Source organism: Anabrus simplex, chromosome 4 (genome assembly GCF_040414725.1).
Source record: "Anabrus simplex isolate iqAnaSimp1 chromosome 4, ASM4041472v1, whole genome shotgun sequence".
Lineage (NCBI taxonomy): Eukaryota > Metazoa > Arthropoda > Insecta > Orthoptera > Tettigoniidae > Anabrus > Anabrus simplex.
The window spans coordinates 406,591,679-406,619,596 of record NC_090268.1 but is presented as its reverse complement, the minus strand read 5'-3'; the positions used below and the strand labels follow the sequence as shown (position 1 = coordinate 406,619,596).

At 39.4% G+C, this 27,918-nt stretch overlaps 1 protein-coding gene across 5 annotated transcripts in view; it reads left to right on the top strand.

The window, feature by feature from the left end:
* The window catches only part of LOC136872042 (uncharacterized), a 69,857-nt gene that overhangs the window by 12,860 nt on the left and 29,079 nt on the right, over positions 1–27,918 (top strand). For 3 of the 5 annotated variants that reach the window (XM_067145866.2, XM_067145868.2, XM_067145867.1), the window contains 4 exons: positions 5,860–6,082; positions 13,113–13,200; positions 13,281–13,511; positions 25,605–25,734. In XM_067145866.2, coding sequence (XP_067001967.1) covers positions 5,862–6,082; positions 13,113–13,200; positions 13,281–13,511; positions 25,605–25,733 — 669 coding nt within the window. In that variant the 5' untranslated portion in view covers positions 5,860–5,861 and the 3' untranslated portion in view covers position 25,734. The remainder of the gene's footprint in view (positions 1–5,859; positions 6,083–13,112; positions 13,201–13,280; positions 13,512–25,604; positions 25,735–27,918) is intronic. The other 2 variants (XM_067145870.1, XM_067145869.2) reach the window with 1 other exon arrangement.

Sequence of the window (27,918 nt, the reverse complement as noted above, 5' to 3'; positions counted from 1 at the left end):
TCGAGGACTCCCCTTCCGTTGACCCTTTTCTACGACTTCCTTCGCGCTGTAATAAAAGACACTGTGCCGTCCCGGATAGTTAGCACGCGGAAGTACCCATGCTGGTACGACTCTGAGGTAATAGATAAATTAAAAGAAAAGGAGAGGGCAAGAAGGAAGTTTAAAAAAACGGGCCATAATAATGATTATGTGCAATTTTCGACCATACGCAGTGAATTTAAACGTCTTCAGCTCAAAAAATACAGAAACTATATAACTTCGATGGAATCAAAATTAGCTGCCAACCCGAAGTGTTTCTGGAATTTTGTAAACAACAAACGGAGGTCATCTCACCTGCCACCTACTATGCTTGAGGATGGGGAAGAATTACAGGACAAGAGGAGCATCTTGGACAGTTTTGCAGATACCTTTGAAAAGTATCACTCACCTGCCGCACAGAGTAATCTATCCACTTCGTCCGTGTGTGATATAGGCCTAACTTCAATAGTGACCTCTCCAGCCGAGGTATCTTCAGTTCTTGCTTTGGATATCTCCAAATCATGTGGTCCAGATGTTGTACCCGCAGTAGTATTGAAAGAATGTGCATCTGAGCTAGGTAGGCCACTTAGCATCATAATAAATATGTCATTCTCGTCAGGGTATTTTCCGTGTGAGTGGAAGAAAGGTTACATCATACCAGTGTTCAAGAAAGGAGACAAAATGGTGTTTAATAACTATAGGCCTGTTGTGTTATTGTCCCTAATTTCAAAGGTGGCAGAGAAGGTCGTGTATAAGAGATTGTACAGTTCAGTTTCACAGTATACAGTTGAACCTGCTTTATACGTAACTCTGTTCTATGTAATTCGTATTTGTATGTAATTTCCTTTAGGTCCCGGAAAAATATAATATAAAAGCGTGTTAATTGAACCTTATTTATACGTAATTCGCTGTTATACGTATTAAGTGTCAGTGAAATATAACTGTTTTTTGCGTAATTGTAATGAGAATGTACTTCTTAAAAAGAAACTACTGTACTTACGAAGTTTCCTCTTTGCCGGCATAGGTAGAAGTAGAGTGATCAGGTTTCGGTGCTGAAACAGAACACAAAGAGTTTTGCCGAGTGACATTGTTGACCCTTACTAATTGGCGGCTTAACAAAGGCGAGTCCCATTCGCTCCCCCACTACCTTCGTCGTTTTTGACACGCCGCCAAGGATTGAGATACATGATTAGCAAAGTGGGCGGTTTTGGTGCGGAAACAACATAAAATACAGTAAATTTGTTTGAATATGAGAATTTCTTTCGTGGGAACAACAGCAGATTTCAAAGTATCATCGCCATAAGACCTATCATTGTCGCTGCGACGTAAAGCAACTTGCCAAAAAAAAATAATTTCAAAGTGCATTATAGAAAAATGCTGGTTCAACATTTAATAACACTGAGTGATGCAGGAAACGAACCTCTCTCCATTAATTTGCTACAAGTCATGGATTTTATTTCGGCTGCCTGGAAGCAGATCTCATCCTACACAACCAGCAAATGTTTCTGCAAACCGGGTGTCTTACCAGACGAGGCTGCCTCTAATGATGATTATGGGGACGAAGTTTTGTCTAACAATGAGCTAACGCTACCGGAGGGTATATAATTCGATACTTTTTTGCTTTTCGATAATAATCTGGCTGTATGTGGAGAACTAACCGGATGAAGAGATTATTGCTGATCTATGCCAACAACGCGGCGCTTGAATCTTGACTCCTAAACTGAGTGAAGTGTTAAGTGCAATCGAAGTGTGTAGGCGTTACATCAGTGCGAAGAGTTGTAGTGAAAATGCTTTGAATTCATTACTTTGCTAAAGGAGATTTATACTCTTAATGCAAGAAAAGTGAAACAAGTCAAACTATCTGATTTCTTTAAGGCTGGACCAAGTTCAAAATAATATTTTCTGTCTTAATGTATTTATTATTTGCAAGGATTTACACATGTAGGTCTATTCCATTGGTTTTTCAGTAAATATGTGATGTGTTTTGTAAGTCTGATTTCTGAGTAATTCTGAGTTAAAAGTAGTTTCTTCTCTTCCCCTTGATATACGTATAAGTCAGGTTCAACTGTATTAATATAGCGCAGCACGGTTTTGTACAGAAATGCTCTACTGTGTCCAATGTGGCGGTGTATATCAATTTCATTTCTGAATCTCTTGATAGGAGGCAACAGGTAGATGTTTATACGGACTTCTCCAAAGCCTTTGATTCAGTTCAACATGATGCTCTACTCACCAAATTGTCAGCATATGGGATAGGAGGAAGTGCTTTGGAGTGGATTAGAAGCTATCTCACTAATAGAGTTTGCGTAGTAAAAGCTGATGGTATTATGTCAAAGCCGTACCACCCTACTTCAGGTGTCCCCCAAGGCTCTTTACTGGGCCCTCTTTTCTTTGTCATATTCATAAATGATGTAACATCAGTTATACTACACAGTAATTGCCTTCTCTATGCTGACAATCTAAAGATCTTTAAGGTGATCAATAGTGAGTTGGACTGTAAGTTGTTACAGTCTGACTTTAACCTACTAAGTAACTGGTGTAAAAAGTGGCTGCTTGGTTTGAATCCTTCAAAATGCAATGCAATTATATTTTCACGCAAGTTGGAACCAGTAAATTACCCTTACCATTTATGCAATTTCCAAATAGCTCGTGTGAATGAAATAAATGATCTTGGTGTGACACCCTCAAACTGCTGCGGTCTTTCCTTCGAGAAACATTTAGACAAGATTTCTAGGAAAGGGTTTAAATTACTTGGCTTTCTGAAAAGAAATTGTGCCGAATTTGTTTCTCCTAGAACTCTAATAACTTTGTTTTGCACTCTAATCAGGCCATCGTTAGAATACTCTTGCGAGGTGTGGCTGCCTTCTCAGCAGTATTTAATACAAAACTTGGAAAGAGTCCAAATAAGGTTCATGAAATGGATCAGCTACAAGGGTTTGGGTATTTTTCTCTTTTCGTCTGATTACGAGTCTTTTTGTGAGACTATGAGCATGAGGACATTGCACTCACGCCGCAGATGTGTCCATGCCCTCTTTCTTTATAAGTGTCTGACGAACAGAGTGGATTGCTCAACATTACTGGAGCTGATTCCATTACATTACTAGGCAAAGGTATGTTTTTCATCTGCCTAAAGTGAGAACTGTGGCTCGGGCTAACTCATGGCTGGTGAGGGCACTAACATCACTGAATGAGGTGGGTGAATCAGTGGACCTTTTTCACTCACCTACATCTAAAATCAGACATGCCCTAATGACCTCATGAATGTAAGGCCCTATATGTAAGATATGTAAATATGTAAATGTTACTAGATGTAGTTTAACAATGTCAATTAAGGAGATTGAGTTTTATTTATTTATTTATTTATTTATTTATTTATTTATTTATTTATTTATTTATTTATTTATTTATTTATTTATTTATTTAAGGTTTTGTAAATATGCATATAAAAATGGTCTCTGGATTTAGTTTGAATTTGGTTATTGTTTTAGGAAATTAGTGTTATTTACTTAAGGTGTATTTGTTGTGTATTATGTTTTATTGAATCATCTTTAATTGGGAAAATAACCTGTTGATGATAAATAAATCTATTCTATTCTATTCATGCAACCAAATCTTCCTCTAATTCTTGTGTAAAGTTATCCCAGCTCTTTTTTTTTTTTCTTAAACCAAGTCTTAGCACTTATTTTTATCTTCCTTATACTCCTAGATTCACAGTTTCTTAAATATCTGATGGTTGATTAAAAATCAGAATCATCCTGTGCTATTGGGTGCAAGAATAATTATTAAAACACTGTGTCAATTGAGCATTAAATATGAAAAATACACCTGTACTTGTAATTCTCTTATTGTGGAATTGTCCAGAAATGGTTCATTGTGTGGGTTACTGTTGTCGTGTCCTAATAGGTGAAACGTAATCTATTAAGTGGTCCTAAGAGTTGGAATCCTCCTGCTCCAATTTTGTATTTTCTTCTTCTTTTCCACGAACCTACTACGCTGGCGTAGCAAGGGGAGAGGTAATACTCCCACATGGCATGTCACAGGTGGCAGATAGGGGGGGTCCTAACCGGCTTGCCGGCGGACTTGAGGGAAATAAAATACCTCTCGCGGACCAAACACTACCCCCTGTGGGTGGGGGACGCACATGTAGAATACACCCGCGGTATCCCCTTCCTGTCATTAAGAGGCGACTAAAAGGGGGCCAAGGGGCTCTCAACTTGGGAGTGTGGATTGGTGACCGCGGGGCCTTTAGCTGAGTCTTGGCATTGCTTCCACTTATTTGTGCCAGGCTCTTCACTTTCGTCTATCCTGTCCGACCTCCCTTGGTCTCAACCCTTGTTCTTTTCCGACCCCGACGGTATTAGAGCATTTGAGGCCTAGGGCGTCTTTCATTTTCATGCTCTCCGTGGCCCTTGCCTTTCTTCGTCCGTTACTTCATTTTTCGAAGTGACAGATCCATTCTTTTCCTTCTTTTTTCTCTCTCTCTACCCCATGTGGGTGGGTGATGCAGACGAAAAATACACCCACGGTATCCCCTCCCTGTCATGGGAGGCGACTAAAAGGGGCGACCAAGGGATGATTGTGTTAGAACCATGAAACTACTTTTGATTAGTACCATCACGCGGGGAACACCATGGGTCGCCTTTACTTGCGAGTAGTACCACTATATTAGGTACACAATAGGTTGTGATTAGTAGCAACGGAAGGTGAGTCTGTATGGGTTTTCCAGCACCCGTGATTAGGGCATGCAGGTATAGAAGAAAATGAAAAGGCAGATAAACTGACCAGGAAAGGGGCGGAAACATATTTTGTAGGCCCAGAACCTGTATGTGGGATTTCCTATGGACAAGCCCGACACTACATAGGAAAATGGGTACAAAAGAATCAAATGGAGAACTGGAAAAATACTCCAGGATGCAGGCTTGCAAAGGAACTGATAAAAGGACCAAACAAGAAGCATTCTAAAGAACTGTTGGAACTCAGCAGAGAAAATATAAGATGGGTAGTAGGACTGTTGATAGGACACTGCCATCTGAAAAAACACCTACATAGAATTGGAGTAATAAGAGACAATATATGTAGGAAATGCAGTGAAGCAGAGGAATCAGCTGAACACATACTTTTCGAATGTGAGGCGCTGGGTAGAATCAGACTCTCCACTCTAGGACTACCAGGTGAAGAGAGAGAAAAAATCCAATAACAACAACCTGCAGCCTTGTGAAGGTGGGAATGAAGGAAAAACATGGTAGCAAAAGATCTTAGAGGTCAACGCTAATTAGGAACTAATAATTAGAGGCCTCATGAAGAAGAGAAGAATCATTGTAGCAATAGTTAAGATCTCTAGACTTTGTTAAGAACTGAGTGAATTGGCCACATGGTTCAGGTTGGATAGTTGTGAGCTTGCATTCAGGGTTTGAATCCCACTGTCAGCAGCCCTGAAGGTTGCTTTCCTAGGTTTTGCATTTTCACACCAGGCAAGTACTCGGGCTGTACCTTAACGCTATGGTCACTACCTTCCTAATCCTTGCATCGTCGAATGCCTTCAGTGTGTTAGTGCATTGTTAAACCATTAACAACAAAAAAGAAAATGCTTTGCTAAGTTTTTACACATACACCCATTACCAGAAGAGTTTCCTTTTATATCAAGCATATTGTTGAAGCATTCCTTCCATCTACCGTATGTGATCATATTTCACCATATAACATTCTCTTTACTATCATAGATACATATTCCTCTGTTTATAGACCACCCATTTCATCACAGCCTTAAAAGCTCTGACACTGAATATGTGGTTACTGGCTTATTAATAACATATTGGTGAGTGTCTTTATTTCAATTTCCAGCCATGACGACAACTCACATGGAAGGGGCTTGGCGAGAAGCAACAGCTAGTTTTTCTAAAGATGTTGCCAATAAATGGTGGTCAAATCTCGTGGAGAAGTATACTGATCGAGGAGGAGGCAATCGTAATCTTCAAGATGTGGAAAGCAAATTTCGTCACTTTGAAACTGTAAAGGAAGTCTTAAAGAATCCTAACGCTGTAGCTTTAGCTCTCTTCTTTCATCAGTAAGTATAGATGTCTGCACTTTGGCTAATCCATCCCTCATATCCCCTTCCACTTACTAAAGCCCCAATTCCTTGTAGTCACTTTCTCTATTCTATCTAACCCTTGCTTTTCAAATCATCCAAGGTTTGTTAAATTAATTAATTAATTAATTTGTTAGTTAGTCACAAACAAAATACGATACACTGTGAAAGAATACAAATACAAAAATCGAATGGGGCTGCGCCGGTTTCTAGCTGCAAGTTTGGCGTAAAATACGTATCACATGATAGGTGTTGTTGAAATGAAGTACGTACTAAGTATGGATTTGAAATTTTAATGTTTCCAAATCATTTTACACCTCTGGAGCAGGAGATATGCTTGGCTGGAGCTCCAGCTGCAGCTTGACACTCAGCAATGGTGATTTTGGTCTGTTTAGAATTCTGACAAGTCACTCTATTCTCTCAAATGTGTTTTTGATGATTTTGAAGCCAGTTAATGTCCATATGTCCTCTCAGTTATTCTCTTTTCCTTTTCGTATATGCTTAGAATTCACTGAGATGAGTCAAATGACACCTCATAGGACGTGCTACCACTTTAGATATATTAATCCTTACTCTTTAGAATGAGATATTAAACACCGTCATCACTTGTATTGTTTAAGAATTTTTAAACTTTCGTGTTTTTGTAATGCTTACCGGCCCAAGTACTGTTCTGAAATAGACATATTCTACATCAAAATGATGTGATATCAGGATTAAACTTTTGTGGACCAAAAGCTGGCCACTTGAAGTGCGTTAGTTATTGGCTTGAGCAGGTCTTCTGCCATGCAGCTGGCTGGGCATGTAGTATGTGTGGTCTGCTCTTCTCTTCTCCACCTTCACACAGAGTGGAATGCACACTGAATCCCCACTTACCCATCTGTAATGTGGTTTATAGAGAGCTGTTCATCTGGCATCAGTCCAGAGTGCAGTGATGGTGCCTGGAAGGCCTGCAGTGCAGGTGGGCTCAGTATTGAAGGGGTCCGCAGACTTACCCTGGAAAAATGAAAATATATACTGTGAAACCTCTCTATAACGGACACCTTCGCGACCAAAAAATTGTTGATATAGATGTTGATTCCCATAAAGAACTTAAAATATTTGTCCTGAATGAGTAAATTTGTAATACCAATATAATGGTCTGTAGTGGAAAGGATAGTAAATAAACTCCATTGTCATAAGGCAGCAGGAATAGATGAAATTAGACCTGAAATGGTGAAGTGTAGTGGGAAGGCAGGGATGAAATGGCTTCATAGAGTAGTAAAATTAGCGTGGAGTGTTGGTAAGGTTCAGATTGGACAAAAGCAGTAATTGCACCTATCTATAAACAAGGGAACAGGAAGGATTGCAACAACTATCAAGGTATCTCATTGATTAGTATACCAGGCAAAGGGAGGGTGCGATCAGTCGTTGAGAGGAAGTTGGATGAATACCAGTGTGGTTTCAGACGACAGAGAGGCTGTCAGGATTTTCAGTGTGCGCCATGTAATTGAAAAATGCTACGAGAGGAATAGGCAGTTGTGTTTGTTTCGTAGATCTAGAGAAAGCATATGACAGGGTACCGAGGGAAAATATGTTCGCCATACTGGGGGACTATGGAATTAAAGGTAGATTATTAAAATCAATCAAAGGCATTTATGTTAACAATTGGGCTTCGGTGAGAATTGATGGTAGAATGAGTTCTTGGTTCAGGGTACTAACAGGAGTTAGACAAGGCTGTAATCTTTCACCTTTGCTGTTCGTAGTTTACATGGATCATCTGCTGAAAGGTATAAAATGGCAGGGAGGGATTCAGTTAGGTGGAAATGTAGTAAGCAGTTTGGCCTATGCTGACGACTTGGTCTTAATGGCAGACTGTGCCGAAAGCCTACAGTCTAATATCTTGGAACTTGAAAATAGGTGCAATGAGTATGGTATGAAAATTAGCCTCTCGAAGACTAAATTGATGTCAGTAGGTAAGAAATTCAACAGAATTGAATGTCAGATTGGTGATACAAAGCTAGAACAGGTCGATAATTTCAAGTATTTAGGTTGTGTGTTCTCCCAGGATGGTAATATAGTAAGTGAGGTTGAATCAAGGTGTAGTAAAGCTAATGCAGTAAGCTCGCAGTTGCGATCAGCAGTATTCTGTAAGAAGGAAGTCAGCTCCCAGACGAAACTATCTTTACATCGGTCTGTTTTCAGACCAAATTTGCTTTACGGGAGCGAAAGCTGGGTGGACTCAGGATATCTTATTCATAAGTTAGAAGTAACAGACATGAAAGTAGCAAGAATGATTGCTGGTACAAACAGGTGGGAACAATGGCAGGAGGGTACTCGGAATGAGGAGATAAAGGCTAATTTAGGAATGAACTCAATGGATGAAGCTGTACGCATAAACCGGCTTCGGTGGTGGGGTCATGTGAGGCGAATGGAGGAGGATAGGTTACCTAGGAGAATAATGGATTCTGTTATGGAGGATAAGAGAAGTAGAGGGAGACCAAGACGACGATGGTTAGACTCGGTTTCTAACGATTTAAAGATAAGAGGTATAGAACTAAATGAGGCCACAACACTAGTTGCAAATCGAGGATTGTGGCGACGTTTAGTAAATTCTCAGAGGCTTGCAGACTGAACGCTGAAAGGCATAACAGTCTATAATGATTATGTATGTATAATGATCCGTTATTGGACATTATACATTTTCCAGCTAACTCATTCTTGGTTGCCTACGTTTCGCCCTCGTGTGCTAAGTTTGGCTCATCAGTTGGGACTTAGCACACCTCCCAAAGACGCAAGGCTAGTGCATACCGTGGAGGCCACTGCATAGGCTACCTGATGAGACATAGCTCTCATAGTGCATTGGCACTGCTTTTTCATTTAGGTTATGTGTTATTACTTCTCCAAGATATTTAAACTGAGTTACTATTTTGATTTTTATACCATTTATGGTGACTTCTTTTAGCTGTGTTGGTTTTTGGGGCATTACTTCTGTTTTTTCAAATGCTATTTTGTGGCCAATTTTATTTGCAATGTTTTGAAGTTCTGATATCTGGGTTTTTGCTTCTTTTATGTCCACTGCTAGTAATGCTAAATTGTCAGCAAAACCCAGGCAATTTGTTGTGATTTTTTGGCCAATCTTTATTTTGGGGGGACATTTCCTAAACCATTCCCTCATTACCATTTCTCCATTTCTAGAGCACAGTTAAATAATAGTGGTGAGAGCCCATCTCCCTGCCGTAGTCCAGTTTTAATTTGAAATGTTTCACCCCTAAACTTCACTCTTGATTTGGTGGTTGGTGAGAGTCAATTTTATCATGTTTATTAATTTGGGGTGTAGTCCAAGGTGTCTTAAAATTGTATACAGAAATTCTCTATGGATGCAATCATAAGCTTTCTTGAAATCTACAAATGTTATCACCATATCTCTGTTTCTTCTCCTGTTATAGTCCATTATCAACTTAAGACTCATGATCTGATCAGGACAGCTCCTCGTGGGTCTGAAACCTCCTTGATATTCTCCTAGTTCTTTCTCAAGTTGTAAACTTACCCTATTAAAGATGATTATTGAAAATATTTTGTATGTTATGTCTAGGAGCGAGATTCCCCTGTAGTTATTAGGGTCGGTTTTGTCTCCTTTTTTGTGCAGTGGATGTATGAGGGCTGTTACCAGTGTTCTGGTAGTTCTTCTTTAATCCAGATAGAGACAAGTTGTTGATGGAGGGCAACTTTTGCTGATGTTCCTGCATATTTCCAGATTTCCGCAAAGTCTGATCTTCTCTTGGCGCTTTGTAGTTTTTTCAGAGCTTGGTAGACTTCCTTTATTGTGGGGGGGATTGATGTTCTCTGGTGATGTTTTTATCGGGGTGTTGGTGTCCAAATGAAGGAGTTCTGTAGGTTCCTCACAATTTAAAAGCTTGTTGAAATGTATAGCCAGAATTTCTGCATTGTCTTTATGGTTATGGGCCAGCTTACCATCTTCATCCTTCATCAGTAGGGTCAGGGGTTCATATTTTTGGAGCTGCTTTCTGAAGGTTTTGTAGTAGTCCCTTGATTGAGTTTTATTGAATTGTTCTTCAATTAACTGCAGGGTGTCCTTATGATGTTGTCTTTTTATTCTTCTTAAGACTTGGGTAGTTTCTTTTCTATGTTTTACTAGCTTTTGATAGGATATTTCTGTTTTTTGGAACTGATGTAATAGCCATGCCTGATGTCTTTTCTCCACTGTTTCATCACATTCACTGTTCCACCATTGGTGTTTTTTACGTGGTTTATTGGAGCTAGGTCTTCTGCGATTTGTTTAAGGTTGTGTACTAAGTCTTCAAGTTTATCTGTGATTTTTATTTTTCAGTTACTTTCTGGTAATTTTTGTTGTTGATTAGCTGGGTAGGATCTATTTTTCTTTTAGTTTTAAGGGCTCGCTTTTGTTGTCTCCTCTGGGGAGTGAGTTTAATTTTAATTTTAACTATGTAGAGATCTGAACCTGTGTCTATTCCTCAGAGGACTTTGACGTTATAGATCTCTTTGTGGTGGTATTTGTCCATGTAGACGTGATCCAGTTGCCATTCTCCTTTAGTGTAGTCAGGGTGTTTCCATGTTTTGAGTTTTTGAGGTTTCCTCTTAAAACATGTAGATTTTGAGATTAAATTATGGTTTCTACACAGGTCAGCTAGTCTCTCTCCATTTTTATTTGTTTTCTTGTGTGCTGGCCATTTTCCGATGATGTCACGGTATTTTCTTTCTCTGCCTAGTTGAGCGTTGAAGTTGCGTATTAATAATTTTATATGGTGTTTGGGAATGTTATCTATGGTCTGGTCCAATAGGTCCCAAAATTCTCCTGTTTCCTCCTGGTCTTTTGAGGAGTTGTTTTTATCATTAGTGGGAGCATGGGCATTTATTATAGTATAGATTTTATTAGATGCCTTTAAGGTGAGCGTTGAGAGTTGTGGAGACTGTGATCTGAATTCTTGAACCGATTTTATTATTTTAAGGCTGACCAAAAATCCTGTTCCAAATTGTGGGACATTCTTCATCACTCTCTTCCCAGGTATACCTTTATAAAGTCTGTACTCTTGAGATTCCAAGGCATCCTGGTCAGTGTTCCTAATTTCCTGTAATTCCATGATAAGAATTTTGTGTTGGTCCATTATGTCGGTGATCACTTTTAGTTTACCGGTTTGCATGAGTGAGTTTATGTTGTGTGTAGAGAAGTATGTTATCTGCTTTGGTTTGATTCTTGATTTTGTCTCGTTCGTGTATGTGGTACTGGGGTATTTCCATGTCTCCGACTTTTCGATATCTTTCAGGTGGCAGCCCACCCTATCCGAATGCTGCCTTCTCTGAACTCTTGGTTCAGCCGGTGGAGTATTCCTTAAAAGACCTTCCATGGTTGACTGTCAAGGTGTCACCTGTGTGGGACTAGGTCCCAAATTACAACTCTGGATGTGATCCAGTGAGGTGAAAATGAGGCCGCTCCTCTGGAGTACAGACACCTTGTGCAGCTGCCCCTAACCTGGAGTACAGATGTCTTGTGCAGCTGCCCCTAACCTGAAGAACAGACGCTGCATAATGGATTCCAGTGGCATTTTCTCCACTGTGGGGACCATCACCCCACCCAAAGGGGCTCATTCGCCCGAAGCCGTTGGCCCCCTTAGGGAGTCAGGTTATTTCCCGCCACCCAACACTCGGCGTTGGCAGTTTTACAGCTGGGTGCCAGACCAGCATACCCTCCTCCTTTCTCATTCCGGACTTGGGACCGGACAATGGCGGAGTTGGTTGTTCCTATATATATGTGGTGTTTGAGTCTTCAGTCCATAGACTGGTTTGATGCAGCCATCCATGCCACCCTATCCCGTGCTAAACTTTTCATTTCTACGTAACTATTGCATCCTACATCTGCTCTAATCTGCTTGTCATATTCATACCTTGGTCTACCCCTACCGTTCTTACCACCTACACTTCCTTCAAAAACCAACTGAACAAGTCCTGGGTGTCTTAAGATGTGTCCTATCATTCTATCTCTTCTTCTCGTGAAATTTAGCCAAATTGATCTCCTCTCACCAATTCGATTCAGTATCTCTTCATTCGTGATTCGATCTATCCATCTCACCTTCAGCATTCTTCTGTAACACCACATTTCAAAAGCTTCTATTCTCTTTCTTTCTGAGCTAGTTATCGTCCATGTTTCACTTCCATACAATGCCACGCTCCACACAAAAGTCTTCAAAAACATCTTTCTAATTCCGATATCAATGTTTGAAGTGAGTAAATTTCTTTTCTTAAGAAAGCTCTTCCTTGCTTGTGCTAGTCTGCATTTTATGTCCTCCTTACTTCTGCCATTGTTAGTTATTTTACTACCCAAGTAACAATATTCATCTACTTCCTTTAAGACTTCGTTTCCTAATCTAATATTTCCTACATCACCTGCCTTCGTTCGACTGCACTCCATTACTTTTGTTTTGGACTTATTTATTTTCATCTTGTACTCCTTATCCAAGACTTCATCCATACCATTCAGCAACTTCTTGAGATCTTCTGCAGTCTCAGATAAAATAATAATATCATCGGCAAATCTCAAGGTTTTGATTTCCTCTCCTTGGACTGTGATTCCCTTTCCGAATTTCTCTTTGATTTCCTTTACTGCCTGTTCTATGTAAACATTGAAAAGGAGAGGGGACAAACTGCAGCCTTGCCTCACTCCTTTCTGGATTGCTGCTTCTTTTTCAAAGCCCCCGATTCTTATCACTGCAGACTGATTTTTATACAGATTGTAGATAATTCTTCGTTCTCGGTATCTGATCCCTATATATATATTTTATTTTATTTTTTTTTGCTAGTTGCTTTACGTCGCACCGACACAGATAGGTCTTATGGCGACCATTCCTATATATGAGATGCATATTAATCTATTACATATCCTTTATTACCATAATTATAATTTAAAACCTTGTAAGTGAAATGTTTATTACTTTGTAACTCTTTTAACCAATGTGAAAATTTGTATATTTTTCAAGCACCTTTTTTTTCTTTGCAGTTATGAATATGATCTCAAAGATGGAGATTTTAATGCAAAAAATATGGAGCACTTCAAAACATTTGCAAATGAAGCAGGTATTCAAACTGTAAGTTGAAGTATTATAAATATAATTCTTGATTCTTTTATTTGAAATTGCACGGAATTAATGCACTAATATTTTGTTAGGAATCAGAACTCTATACGCAAGTGCTGGACTTGATGGAAGCTGCCTCAACACACAGTACAGATGAGCACAAGATGACTGGAGCGTATGGAAGTGAAGATCATCATTATTTTCTTGATATTGATATTATTGAGCTTGGCTCATCTCCAGAAGATTATGAGCGATTTGCTGCTAAAATTCGACAGGAGTATGACTTCATGACTGAGGACATGTACAGAACTTTCAGACGTAAGGTAGGTCTGATATGGGGCGAGAGGGGGTACTTCCTCCATATGTAACCAAAAATCCTATTATTGTGCATTCTTGGCAATATCTTTTCTCACCAGACCAAGTTTGTGTAGAAGGCTGCAGATTTTAGTGTTGCATTTCAAGTACAGGAACTTTCATAAACAGGACCTTGATGCTGTAAATTACCTAATATACCACATTTATTTGTGTAGTCTATGCATCCAAATTTTTGTCTTAAAATTTTTTTTTTTGGGAATCCTTTCATTTTCAACAAAAATTGTTTTACCAGGCGAGTTGGCCGTGCAGTTAGGGGCACGCATCTGTGAGTTTGCATCCGGGAGATAGTGGGTTCGAACCCCTCTGTCGGCAGCCCTGAAGATGGTTTTCCGTGGTTTCCCATTTTCACATCAGGAAAATGTATTTATTTTGTATGGCGTATCCCACTCTTTGCCCTTTCCTATCCCATCATCGACATAAGACCTATCTGTGTCGGTACGTAATAAAGCAACTAGCAAAGAAAAAAAAAAAAGAGTAATTGTCTTGGTAATGCGATTAACTGCAGCCATATTGGTCGCCATTTATAATTCAATAGTTACTACACTTGCCCCACAGTTGAGCATTGCTTTATGGATTCTACCTGAAAAAAATAAAATAATTTTGAATTCTTGATATAAAAGATAAAAATATAAAATTATAAAAATGTGCATAAATGCGCACCAGAGTTCACCGGAAGCCCGGGTTAGATTCCCGGCTCTGCCACGAAATTTGAAAAGTGGTACAAGGACGGGAATGAGGTCCACTCAGCCTCAGAAGGTCACCTGATAGGAGTTCAATTCCCACCTTGGCCATTCTCAAAGTGGGTTTCTGTGGTTTCCCGTCTTCTTCTCCAAACAAATACCGGGATGGTACCTAACTTACGCTACGGCTGTTTCCTTCCTTCTTGTTTGCTTATCCTTCCCAATCTTCCAACTCCCACAAGATCTCTGTTCACTATAGCTGGTGAGGCCACCTGGGTAAGGCACTGGTCCTCCTCCCCAGTTGTATCCCCCAACCAAATGTCTCACGCTCTAGAACACTGCCCTTGAGTTGGTAGAGGTGGGATCCTTCGCTGAATCTAGGGAAAAGCCAACCCTGGGGGCTAAACGGATTAATGAATTAATTAAACAAATAATAGAGCACGATAAATTTCCCTGTCTGAGGGTGTGTAAATACCATAATACTGTGGTTTGGTACATCTGCTTTGGGCCTTAACTAATCCCTGAAAATGACGGAGTGTAGGAACTGCACCTAAGTTAACTAGGTACCCAAAACTTCTTCTCCACACTGGCGAACTAGCTAGCTGTATTCTTTAGCAATCTATGTTTAACGTGCTTCTTTATCATAAACATAAACTGAACCCTATTCGTCATCTTTTTCCTCTTCCTCTTCCATTATGGCCTTTGTAGGACTAAAGATAGCTTTGTCATGGTTTGAGTTTCCTTCTCCTCCCAAAACCACTTAATCCTCTCTCTCCTTCTCTCCCGTTCTTCATCTGAGATTTTCAGTATCCTCTTCTCTAGTCACCCCATATTGGTGCTTCTCTATCCTGTTCCTGTAACCTATCTCTGTCATTGAGCTCTGGCATATTGGTTGGTGTATATTTATTTCTCCATTTCTCTGTCCCTTCCATCTCCTGTGGGTGGGGGTGGTAGAATAACACCCAGGATATCCCCTGCCTATCGTCAGAGTTGAATAAAAGGGGCCCCAAAGGCTCTTAATTCGGGAGCGTGGGTTGGCGACCAGTGTGCATTTTGCTGAGTCCTGACGTTGCTTCCACTTACTTTTGCCAGGCTCCTCACTTTCATCTATTCTATCCAGCCTCCCTTGGTCAACTCTTGTTCTTTTCTAACCCCAATGGTATGAGAGCATTTGAAGCCTTGGGAGGATTTCATTTTCATGCCCTTTATGACCCTTGTCTTTCTTTGGCTGATGCCTTCATTTTTTGAAGCATCGGACCCCATCCATTTTTTCCCTCTGATTAGTGTAAATAGAGGATGGAGTGCCTAGTTGTACTTCCACTTAAAACAATAACCACCACCACCATTTGTCCCTTCTACCTTGGTCCCCATTTCAGTCCAGTCCTATCGGAGTTTGGCAACCCACTTGGTTCCCATCTTTCTTCTCATCCTGCATGTTGTCTCCCATACTCTTCTGGTCATTCTCTTCATGCCCAGCAAATCTCACTCTTTTGAGTCTTATTTCTTCTGAGAATGTCATCTTGTTTTTGGTACAGTTCATCCCTTAATGTCTATTCCTATCTTTCACCTCCTCTTTTTGGTCCCAGTATCTTCCTCAGGATTTTTTTTTTCTTTTCTTCTTCCTCCACTTGCTCTGCCCCACGCCTTCCTAGTGTCATCGTCTTGGCCGCATACAGAACCACATTCCTCACTGTCGCCTTGTGCTGCCTGATCTTTGTGTCCGTTGATGCATTTCTTTTATTGTACACTTCTCTGGTTGCAAGGTAGGTCGCCCTTACCCCCCCCCCCCCCTCTTTTATCCCCTCACTACTCCTGTTCCTTCCTGTTAAACGTTCTCCAAGATACTTTTGTTTCTACCTTTTTTCATGGTGCCATCTGGTGTTTTCCAATCCTCACTGGTGTTCAGAGTGTTTGTCTTATCATAGGCATCTGTAGTTCTACCCTTTTGGCTATCTTGCTCGTTGTCGAGTTGTTTCTTTACATCTTCTTCCATCTCGCTTACTATGGCTATGTAATCCGCAAAGGCTAGGCAGTCCACTTGTGCCCTGTTATCATGTCTCCCAGGTGTGTCTTTGATATCCCCATTTTGTCGTTCGTTGTTCTCCATTGTCTGATAACTTTGTCCATTGCCGAGTTGAATGACATAGGTGACAGTTTGTTTCCCTGTTTGACCCTGGTCTTGATCTAAAACACTTTTCACCCTCGTGTTTGTGTCTGTTAGTATCTCATTTATCAGTTTTTATGTGGTACAATCTAGTCCTCTATTTTTCAGAATCCTCCCCAGCATCTGTCAGTCTATGGTGTCATAAGCCTTCTTGAAGTTTACTAAGGTTGCTACCATCTTCTTGTTCTTCAAGGCCCAGTGTTCTGTCACTTATAGCCTTCTGGCTATCTTGCGCTCATTGTCAAGTTGTTTCTTTGCATCACCCCCTGTGGGTGGCGGACGCAGACGAAGAATACACCCATGGTATCCCCCACCTGACGTAAGAGGCGACTAAAAGGGGTGATCAAGGGATGATTGTATTAGAACCATGAAACTACTTGTGATTAGTACCACCACGCGGGGAACACTATGGATCGCTTTTACTTGCGTGTAGTACTGTACCACTATGTTAGGTACCAAATAGGTTTGTGATTAGTAGCACGCAGGAGCACCGTGCAGTCAGCCCCCCACTTAGAGTGCACTGTCGGCTTTTACTACAGTACCTGTGATTAGTACCATTATATGAGCGACACAATGGTTCTGGCTTGCCTATGATTAGTACCCACTATATGAGGAAGACGACAGGATAGTACGAGTCCCTGTGGTTAGTACACTTATGTACTGAACACCATAGGTTTGCATTGCCTGTAAATGGCACTGCAATGTGTGAAACACCCTAGATATGTATTACTGAGTGAATTTCATTACCTGTGAGTTGTACCAAAATGTGTGGAATACCACGAGTCTACGCAGCTTTTTATTAGTACCGCACCATGAACAATACCGTGGTTCTACCTTCCTAGCGATAAGTACCATTATGCGGGGCTGATGATTTTGATTTTGGACCCCTTTAGACTGCAAGCATCATCGATTCAGTATTGTGCCTTTGAAGCATTCCCTTGGTCAGTAATACTATTGTTTTAAGTCAGTTTCTGTGAATGTGAGGCACTGTGGGTCGGATCCACTGATTGTTTTAAATTCATATCCATAATATAAAACAAACTAGGATGTTTTCCCTAATATTAACACAAGAAATATTACCTGAAAGAAAGTGCATGGGAAAAATAATTTACTGTTAAGCTACCATTTGAAGTTATAATTTCGAACAACAGCGAATATAGACCTCTTACTCTGAAGAAGCTGACAAACTAGCGAATCAAGGCTCAAAAGGTTCTTTCACAGGAGCAGAGCCCTTCCTGGGAGTGTCACTCCGAAGCGTGAGACTGGTAATATCCCAGTGGACAAACCAGTCTCACTTAGATATTTGGAAGAGGTTAACTATAGCAAGGCAGGCACGTGAACTTATCAAAGGACCTAGCCAAAGTTATAAAAAGGTCCTAATGAATTTGAATAGGACCAGAATGAGAATGGTAGTTGGAGTGTTAACAGGCCACAATACCTTACAGACACACCTACACATCATGAAAATCACCCAGGATCCGGTGTGTAGAAGATGCGGTAAGGAGGAGGAGACCTCCGCGCATGTGTTATGTCAGTGCAAGGTTCTTGCAAGCACTAGACATCGATACCTTGGCTCACATTTTGTGAGCCTGGAAGACATCAGGAATGCCAATATCCGGACACTGGTATCCTTTATAGGAGCACAAGGGCTGGACTAGGCAAACCCGTTTAAAGGGCACAAAGGGTCTTTATAGACCTACGTGTGAAGCTCTGCGAAGACAGGGCTCACCTATTTCTTATCTATCTATCTATCTATCTAGACCTCTTACTCTATTTGTGTAGCTTTACACTAGTTGCACCATTGATACACAGTTTTGTTGTCACAGTACAATGCCTTAATAAAATTTCATTGATTTGAACACTTGTCGAAAATACACTGTTCACTTTTCCCAAATACATGCTATAATTATGAGTTTTATCTATACCTTGAAACCAGGTCATACGAATACTAAATGTTATCAATTGTTAACAACTAGTGTACAATAGTACCACAGCTGGGTAGTTAGAACAGACTGTAGTGCCAACAATTATGATGTGAACAGTCTCATCTGATACAGCAGTTGAGGCTTTCACGACTGGCGTTACAAATCACGTCTGTATTTTCCGAGCTTATGGGTTGTGGTCCAGTAGTATATTAATTACCTTATTGTCGTGTGATCTTTGATTACTATCCCAGACAATATTTATTTCCATTCTTTTTTTTTTTTTTTTTTTTGCACAAAACATGTTATTTTATTTTTCCTTTTTTTTTTCATTTTTTCCGTAAAGAATAGCTAAGGAGTGCAAGTGTAGGAACTGTGGGTGTGGCGAGGCATTGAGGGATATGAGGGAGGAGTTGGAGAGTTTGAGGGAGATGATTAGGATTCTCACAGAAGACAGAAAGGAAGGAAGGTAGGCTTCCCTCAAACAATGTACAGGTTACAGCGGGTGTAAAAGAGGGATGGGAAGGAATGGGGGGAATTGTAGAAGACAGGTGGTCTAATGTTCTAAGGGGAAGGAGATTGCAGGATAAGGGCTCTATTCAGGATCAAAATTCACGACAGGTGTCCGTGAGAAATCTGTATGAGCCACTTTAGGTAGAGCAACAGAGGGAAGATGAGGAACAGGGAACTGTTGCTGAGATGTTTGGAAGTAGGAGGAAGGGAAAAGGTAGGAAAGGGAAATGTAGAGTAGAGGTTAGGAAAAGACAGGTGGAACAGGGTCATGGGAGGGAGAAAATGGAGGAGGAAGTAGCTTCTGCAGCTATCAGGAAAGCTAAGGATGACCAGGAGAGGACGGGATCAAATGAGGCGGGTAGGGTTGAGGCTCTGGTCATGGGGGACTCCATCGTTAGGCATGTGGGGAAAGTGTGTGGAGGAAGGGGAACCAGGTTAGTGTGTTATCCAGGAAATAGGCTGAGGCAGATGTTGAGAAAAGTAGAAGAGAAGGAGGAGGGGAAGAAGGTTATAGTGTTTCATGTTGGTACCAACAACGTAAGGCAAGTTGGTATAAGTACCAACATAGTTGGAGATGTGTGGGATCTGGTAAATGCAGCATGGATAAAGTTTAAGGAAGCAGAGATTATTGTCAGTGGAGTACTGCATAGGAGGGATACTGACTGGAGGGTGATTGGGGATTTAAATGAGACTATGAAGTGGGTATGTGGAAAACTGGGAGTGAAATTTCTAGATCCTGATGGGTGTGTAGGAGATAGGGATGGCCTTCACTTAATCCGCAGTGGTATGTATAAGTTAGGAAATTTGTTTGAAAGGCAATAGGGAGGTACATTCAGGGAAACAGGGTTGTCTAGGGAGCGGTGATAAGGGTACAGAGAACTGGAAGTCAAGTAGGGATGACATAAAAATGTTAGTGTTGAACTGTAGAAGTATTGTAAAGAAAGGAATAGAATTAAGTAATTTAATATATACCAGATATTGTAATAGGAGTTGAATCATGGCTGAGAAATTATATAATGGATGCAGAAATTTTCTCAAGGCACTGGAGTGTGTATCATGGAGATAGGATAGGACTGATGGGAGGGGGAGTTTTCATTCTGGTGAAAGAAGAATTTGTAAGCTATGAAAATTCTAGGTATAAGGCTCATTTCTAAAGATAATAGGCAACTTGATGTCTTTAGAGTGTACAGACCGGGAAAGGGTAGCGCTGATATGGATTCAGAATTATTTGATAAGATAATCAGCTATGTGGGAAACGATAAGGAAAGGAATGTGATTGTAGCGGGAGATCTGAAATTACCAATGTCAAGTGGGAAAGAAATGCGAACGACAGGAAGCATGACCAACAAATGGCAAATAATCTAATATGGAAGGGACAGCTGATTCAGAAAGTGACAGAACCAACTAGAGCGAAAAATATCCTGGACGTGGTGCTGATAAAACCAGATGAGCTCTATAGAGAAACCGAAGTAATAGATGGTATTAGTGACCAAGAAGCTGTGTTTTTGTAGTTAAAAAATAAATGTGATAGAAAGGAAGGTTTTAAAAGTAGGATTATTAGGCAGTACCATATGGCTGATAAAGCAGGCATGAGGCTGTTTTTAAATAGTAAATATGATCGGTGGAAAACATTAAATAAAAATGTAAACAGACTCTGGTATGGGTTTAAAGCAATTGTTGAGGAATGTGAAAACAGGTTTGTACCTTTAAAGGTGGTAAGGAATGGTAAAGACCCACCTTATTATAATAAAGAAATAAAGAGACTAAGAAGGAGGTGCAGATTGGAAAGAAATAGTTAGAAACGGCTGTGGAAGTAAGGAGAAATTGAAGGAACTTGCTAGGAAATTGAATCTAGCAAAGAAGGCAGCTAAGGATAACATGATGGCAAGCATAATTGGCAGTCATACAAACTTTACCAAAAAATGGAAGGCAGAAACAAGTTCCAAGAAAGGCATTCCAGGAATCATTAATGAACGAGGGGAGTGTATATCTGAGGATCTTCAAAAGGCAGAAGTATTCAGTCAGCGGTATGTAAAGATTGTTGGTTGCAAGAATAATGTTCAGTTAGAGAAGGTGATTAATGCTGAAGAAGTATTAAAATTTACATACGATAACAATGATATTTACAATAAGATACAAAAGTTGAAAACTAGAAAAGCAGTTGGATTTGATAGATTTCTGGGGATATACTAAGGACAATGGGTTGGGATATAGTACCATATTTGAAGTACTTATTTGATTATTGTTTGGTTGAAGGAGCTGTACCAAATGAAGGGAGAATTGCTATAGTAGGAAAGGGTGATAAAGCTGAAAATTATAGGCCAGTAAGTTTGACATGCGTTGCATGTAAGCTTTGGGAAGGCATTCTTTCATATTATATTAAACATGTTTGCAAAATCAATAACTGGTTCGATAGAAAGCAGTTTGGTTTTAGGAAAGGTTATTCCAATGAAGCTCAACTTGTAGGATTTCAGCAAGATATAGCAGGTATCTTGGATTCAGCAGGTCAAATGGACTGTATCGCGATTGACCTGTCTAAAGCATTTGATATGTGCCTTTGCTGGTGGAACCTAATGTTTACAGTGCGCTATGTCTTCTGGTATAGGCTAGAGCAATTTTGTTACTTTCACTAATCTGTCTCTGTCTTATACTTGGCTTTGACAATATGAAAGTGACTGAGGTATGAGCGATGCTAGTAATGCCATTCCTTATGCAGCCAGTCCCTGTTATGAATGGTGGCAAACTATTGCTCATAGGGTCGGTTGGTGCATGCATTTCAGTGGGCTTGGCAGACTGATATGTAATAGCAACTTCTGGCTCAGTAAGGAAAGCAACATACGTACAGAATGGATCATGGGAGAATACTAGCAAACATGCGTGCAATAGGACTAGACAAAAGAGTGACTGAATGGGTGGCTATATTTCTAGAAAATAGATCTCAGAGAATTAGAGTAGGTGAAACTTTATCTGACCCTGTAATAATTAAGAGGGGAATTCCTCAAGGCAGTATTATTGGACGTTTGTTTCCTTATATATATATATATAAATGATATGAGTAAAGAAGTGGAATCACAGGTAAGGATTTTTGCGGATGATGTTATTCTGTATAGAGTAATAAATAAGTTACAAGATTGTGAGCAACTGCAAAATGACCTTGATAATGTTGTGAGATGGATAGTAGGCAATGGTATGATGATAAATGGGGTTAAAAGTCAGGTTGTGAGTTTCACAAATAGGTAAAGTCCTCTCAGTTTTAATTACTGCGTTGATGGGGTGAAAGTTCCTTTTGGGGATCATTGTAAGTATCCGGGTGTTAATATAAGTAAAGATTTTCATTGGGGTAATCACATAAATGGGATTGTAAATAAAGGATACAGATCTCTGCATATTGTTATGAGAGTGTTTAGGGGTTGTAGTAAGGATGTAAAGGAGAGGGCATGTAAGGCTTTGGTAAGACCCCAACTAGAGTGTTTCCAGTGTTTCAGGATTACTTGATTCAAGAACTGGAAAAAATCCAAAGAAAAGCAGCTCGATTTGTTCTGGGTGATTTCCAACAAAAGAGTAGCGTTACGAAAAGTTTGCAAAGTTTGGGCTTGGAAAAACTGGGAGGAAGATGACGAGCTGCTCGACTAAGTGGTATGTTAAAAAAAAATAAAGGTGTTCATTAATCCACCTATTCAATACTTTATTTCCACTTAACCCTCTTGGAGCCAAGAGCCGATCTAGTCGGCCGCTCCCCATCAGCTGCAAGAGGCCAGAGCTCTGCCTCCACTCTACTACTGTAAAGTGCCAGGCCGTTTTTGGTAGAAATACGTGTATTTTAAAATTCGCATATATCTACTGGTGTATAGCAAATACCGGCATGAAATTTTCTACATATCGACTACGTAGAATAAGAAACTGGATTGGAGTGATATAAAGAGTCAAAGACGTTTTATTTTTGATTTATAGTTGTCGATAACATTCATGTTTAGGAAGAGAAAAATATTTTCGCACTTTCTCTCTCAATATCTACTTTGAAAAAATAATTTACGATACAAAAGAATATACGTAATTATTTATAATGTATTTCTAAATACAATTCTATAGAATAACTAATTTGAACGAGAAAAATAAAAACATAAAAAATAAAAATTCAAACATATGTCACTAGTAAAAACAAGACAATTTTACTCGCCGATAAAATTCGTGTGTATGTATCGATGTTTGGCAAATACTGACAACAAATTTTCTACGTGCGGGCAACACAGTGTTAAAATAATTCTGAATTATTAAATAAGTAAAAGAATATTAGTTGATATTATAGTTTTTTTTTTTTTTCGAAAAAATTGTTTCTCGTTTTCGGTTGTATATATTCGAAAAATAATTTTACAATACAACAGAATTTACGAAATTAAGAAATGTATGGCACTAAAGCCGTGATTTGCTTTGACCTACTAAACGACCGCTGCTCATTTCGGTACCTGCAGTTTACGAGGTGAATCATGGTCAGTGAGATGGATCATCTCAGTAATTATTCCTGGTTTTCCAGGCTGGATCGCCCTCTCACCCTCAGGTATCTCCTCAGTTGCAATCACTTGGGGTCACTTAGATTGAGTGAACCTCGAACCAACCCTCAGGACCAGGCGAAAATTCTTGACCTGAGCGGGAATCGAACCCATGACCTCCGGGTGAGAGGCAAACGCGCTACACTTGGCCTGCGGGGACCGGCATTTAGGTAATGATAGAGGACTATATGTGACTATAAGGTTTAGCAGAGAGTAAGTGAAAAGTAAATTGAAGTATGATACGGGCGGAGAATCAGACGGTAGGGTATGTTTAGGTCCTAGAACTTCCTTGAAGGAGACAGGAGGTTGAGGAATGTTGTCGGGTTCATTGGGACAAATTTCCACAAAATGTTCTCCAGAGACATCATCATCATATTCATTATCACTAGTTTCATCTACCACCATATTCAGACTAGCTTTAGTGCTGTTATACACAATTAAATGTCTCTTCTTTAGCTGCGGTGATTCCGGGGACGTGTCCGGTATAATTTCGTCGCTACATTCTGAACTAAATTCTCTATCGCTATCTGATAAATCATCCGCGTTAACTTTGCACTGTTCCAAATACTGCAATAATTTGTCATCGCACATGAACAACAAGCCATTTTCCTGTCACAAATCCACTCACTGCAAGGAGCAATCTCTTATTGACCGGTTAGCGGTATTTGTAAACACAGGAAACGACTTTTGTGAAAGGTATAACTCCCTCTTAGAACTGCCAAAGCAAGGCCAGGCACACAATAACGTGTAGCCCCTTTACTACAGGTTGTAACAAAAGCATGCACATCACTATAGGTTGCCTCAAAATTATGTATATCACGGAATTTTAAGCCGGCCGATGTAATCGGCTCTGGCAACTTCCAACTGGATTGTTAAAGGCTGACCAGATCAGCTCTGGCAATTTAAAGGGTGGGTGCTCGCACTACCGCCTGGCACCAAGAGAGTTAAAGTGGTTACATAAACACAATAACACTTATATGGAACATATTTTGCCCTTAATTCAGGGCATCTTCAGCCTAAATAATCTTCAAAGGTACATCATATATTGCAAAAAGAAGCTAAAAGATTAGCTAGTTACTAAAATTTGGTACATATAATGTGAATCTTGATAAATTAATAAAAACATGTCAATGAACACATTAAAACTATCTTGTCGGAGATTAAAACTTCCTCCCTTAAAAATACGTAGTTCTATTTAAAATGGTTCAAATAAAAAAGTTTGTGGATTCACCAATAATTGGTGACAAGTTTGAGTGGCGTTTTTAAAAGTAGGAAAGATCACAATATGAAGGTAAAGTTGGAATTCAAGAGGACAAATTGGGGCAAATATTCATTTATAGGCAGGGGAGTTAGGGATTGGAATAACTTACCAAGGGAGATGTTCAATAAATTTCCAATGTCTTTGCAATCATTTAAGAAAAACAACAGTATGGAATCTGCCACCTGGGCGACTGCGCTAAATGCAGATCAGTATTGATTGATTGATTGATTGGAGTATGTGATTGTACCGACGTTTCGCCGAAGGCTGCGTTCGGCATTATCAAGCGTAAAATGTATATAAGAAAATATTTATTATTTTACCACCTATTCAATACAATACAGGATGTTAACATGTGAGTTAAAACATTGTTGAAATATAATGATATAATCATTATATTGATCCTGTTTCTCACCACTTCATGAACCACCGCACCATGGTATTTTCGGTGGCCAACCTTTAAAAGACATATCTCATGGAAAAATATTCATTGTTATCCTGTGTGTCACATTTTCACTGTAACACAGTTTTTCTGTTGCGATGCAAGCCCTCAGCTGGCTGGCAGTGAGTGGAAAGTTTCTCTTTTTATCACTCTGGTAAACTCCTATACTTTGCAAGGAGATCCGCAGCCCCTGGCGATGATTCTGGACCTCCTACAGTCCGTGAATTCCCCAATGTGTAAGATTTGTCTCGCCCTGTATATTTGCTGTATATTGTGGCATTACTAGGCTAACATCATAGACTAGTACTAGTTCATAAACATGTTAAATGTTGTCCACATTTAGTCTATTTTACATATGTTCATGAGTAGGATTCTTTTTCTTGTTTTTCAGATGGATGTTATGAAAATGCCTTTTTATTGTTCATGAAGTGAGGTATTTACTAGTGTTTTAGTTGTGCAGTATTAAGGAAAATATTGATCTCTAAATGCTAATAAGATTTTTTCTTTACGATCAGGTTTTGCAGAGCTTTTCTCTAATACCAAACATATTTGCTACCAAAGAATTTCGTGATAAATTTGAAAGCCAAGCCAGAGCCAACATGAAGAAAGAAGTTGAGGATATGCAGGCATCTGAATCGACTTAAAGTATGTTGTGCGAATTTGAAGAAAGTATGAGTAATTCAGAAATTATATTTTTGTGAAGATATTATACTACTGGATAGTATGAAAGAATTGAAGAACCATCAGTATGATTATGATCAACTTTATATGCATGTATTTTGTGTGTTACTTAAGACAATGATAAGGGGTGCCTTCTTGCCATTCCCAGACTAGTCTTCTGCATGCAAGTTAGCCATTTACATTCCCAATGTTAGATTAAATGTGAAATTCTTGCACATGGTGCAAGCTTACAATGTGATATATAGAATTGTAACTCATTGCCTTTGCAATAGCATACATTACAGAGTATGTCTCTATAATGTATCATAGTTTTCTTAAACAAAGCCGATAGACTCACATTGAAGTCCTCAATGGTATTTGTCATTTACTGTATTAGGGTTGATTTCTTGACTCTATTTTTGAACAAATAGACATTTTCATGACATTCAAACTACAGCTTCATCATATTCAGGGTTATTCAGCTAAGAAGTTCACCTTAAATAACTCAAACCATTAAAGATATTGACATTCTCTTTTCACTTGCAATAATAGTACTAAAGGGCTCATAATCGAATTTGCAGTACTATTTCAAGGTGTCATTGTCTACCGAGGTAATGGTTCTAACTTTGTCTTTTTAAATGGAACTGCACTGTTTTTGTACACCTAGCCTTAAACATAGAGATTTCACAAATTCAGGGCTGTAATTATTTTGAAAATTGGACAAGTATTTCTCTGGAAAATTGAATGTATTCAAATGTGTTTCTTATGCCAGCCGTCAGCCGCTCTGTTTGATTAAATCACAAACCAGGCGACCAAAAGACATGGTACACATGAAGCATGAGCTGTTGACATAAAAGATTTCCTTCACCTTCTTTTGACTGGTAGGTATTTCCTCTTCTTTGCCTATAAATACACTATGGTTATTTGTACGATTTAAGACCTCCCATATTATTGTAGGCAACAGGTAAAGGAAAAAACAAATGTAGTGGCTTTTAATACACAACACTATTCTCCAGACATGGTATTATACCACACAGGACTGATCACTATGCTGTACAAATCACATAGATGTTAACTTACATTCGGGAGATAGTGGGTTTGAATCCCATCATCGGCAGGCATGAAGATGGTTTTCCCGTGGGTTCCCATTTTCACACAAAGTAAATGGTTAGGGCTGTACCTTAATTAAGGCCACACTCGCTTCTTTCCTATCCCATTATTGCTGAAAACCTACCACAGTACAATGCTAAAACACTAATAAAACAAACAAATCCACATAGGGTTGACGCCAGGAAGTGTCTCCGGATGTAAAACTGGGCCAAATCTACATTTGTGACGCAAATCGCACCTGCATCCCCCCCATCAGTGTGTGGGAAATGAGGCAGAGAAAGAAGAAGAAATAATACGTGAATAAACAAACAGAAACGACCTAGTACAGAGATAGTAGTTAACATTACACTGAATGTTAGAAAATAATGGTGGTGATAGTTGTGGTGGTGAAAGTGATTATTGCTTTAGAGCAAGTACAAGTAGGGAGAAAGACTAATCAGAAAGGATTTGCTGTTTCGAAAAACAAACAAAAGAAAGAGAACAGCCATGAATGGCATGAAAATGAAAGACTCCATAGCCATTCCAAACGTAATACAATCACGGTCGGAAAATAACAAGAGTTGACCAAGGGAAATTTCATAGAAAACCTGTTACATACCAGTTTTCCCTTAATCTTTTACATATGACAATGCGGAAGATGTTAAATCATGCAGTTTGTCATAGTGTATTATTTATGGACGTAGTAATGCACATGCCTAGCTGTCATAAGAAGGTGAAATAACTGTGTACGTCGACAGGGCTTGTATACCATATTTACTCGCGTATTAGACCCCTTTTTCTTACACTTTTACAGCCAAAGAAAGTGGAGGGGGGGGGGGTCCAATATGCGATAACCTCTAATTTTATGCAGTGAACACATGGCTTCTAGGCTATAAGGAGCTATAAATTATAGATGCAAACATTCTATACTATTCTTTAACAAATTTATGAATGTATTTGAATTGTACTGGCTATTTTTATTGGGAGGCAGTATTTCTAAATGTAAAAAGACAATAAATAGTGAACACAACTTTTAGGCCTAATATAAAGTAAATATGTTCAGTTTTAGTTACTTATATC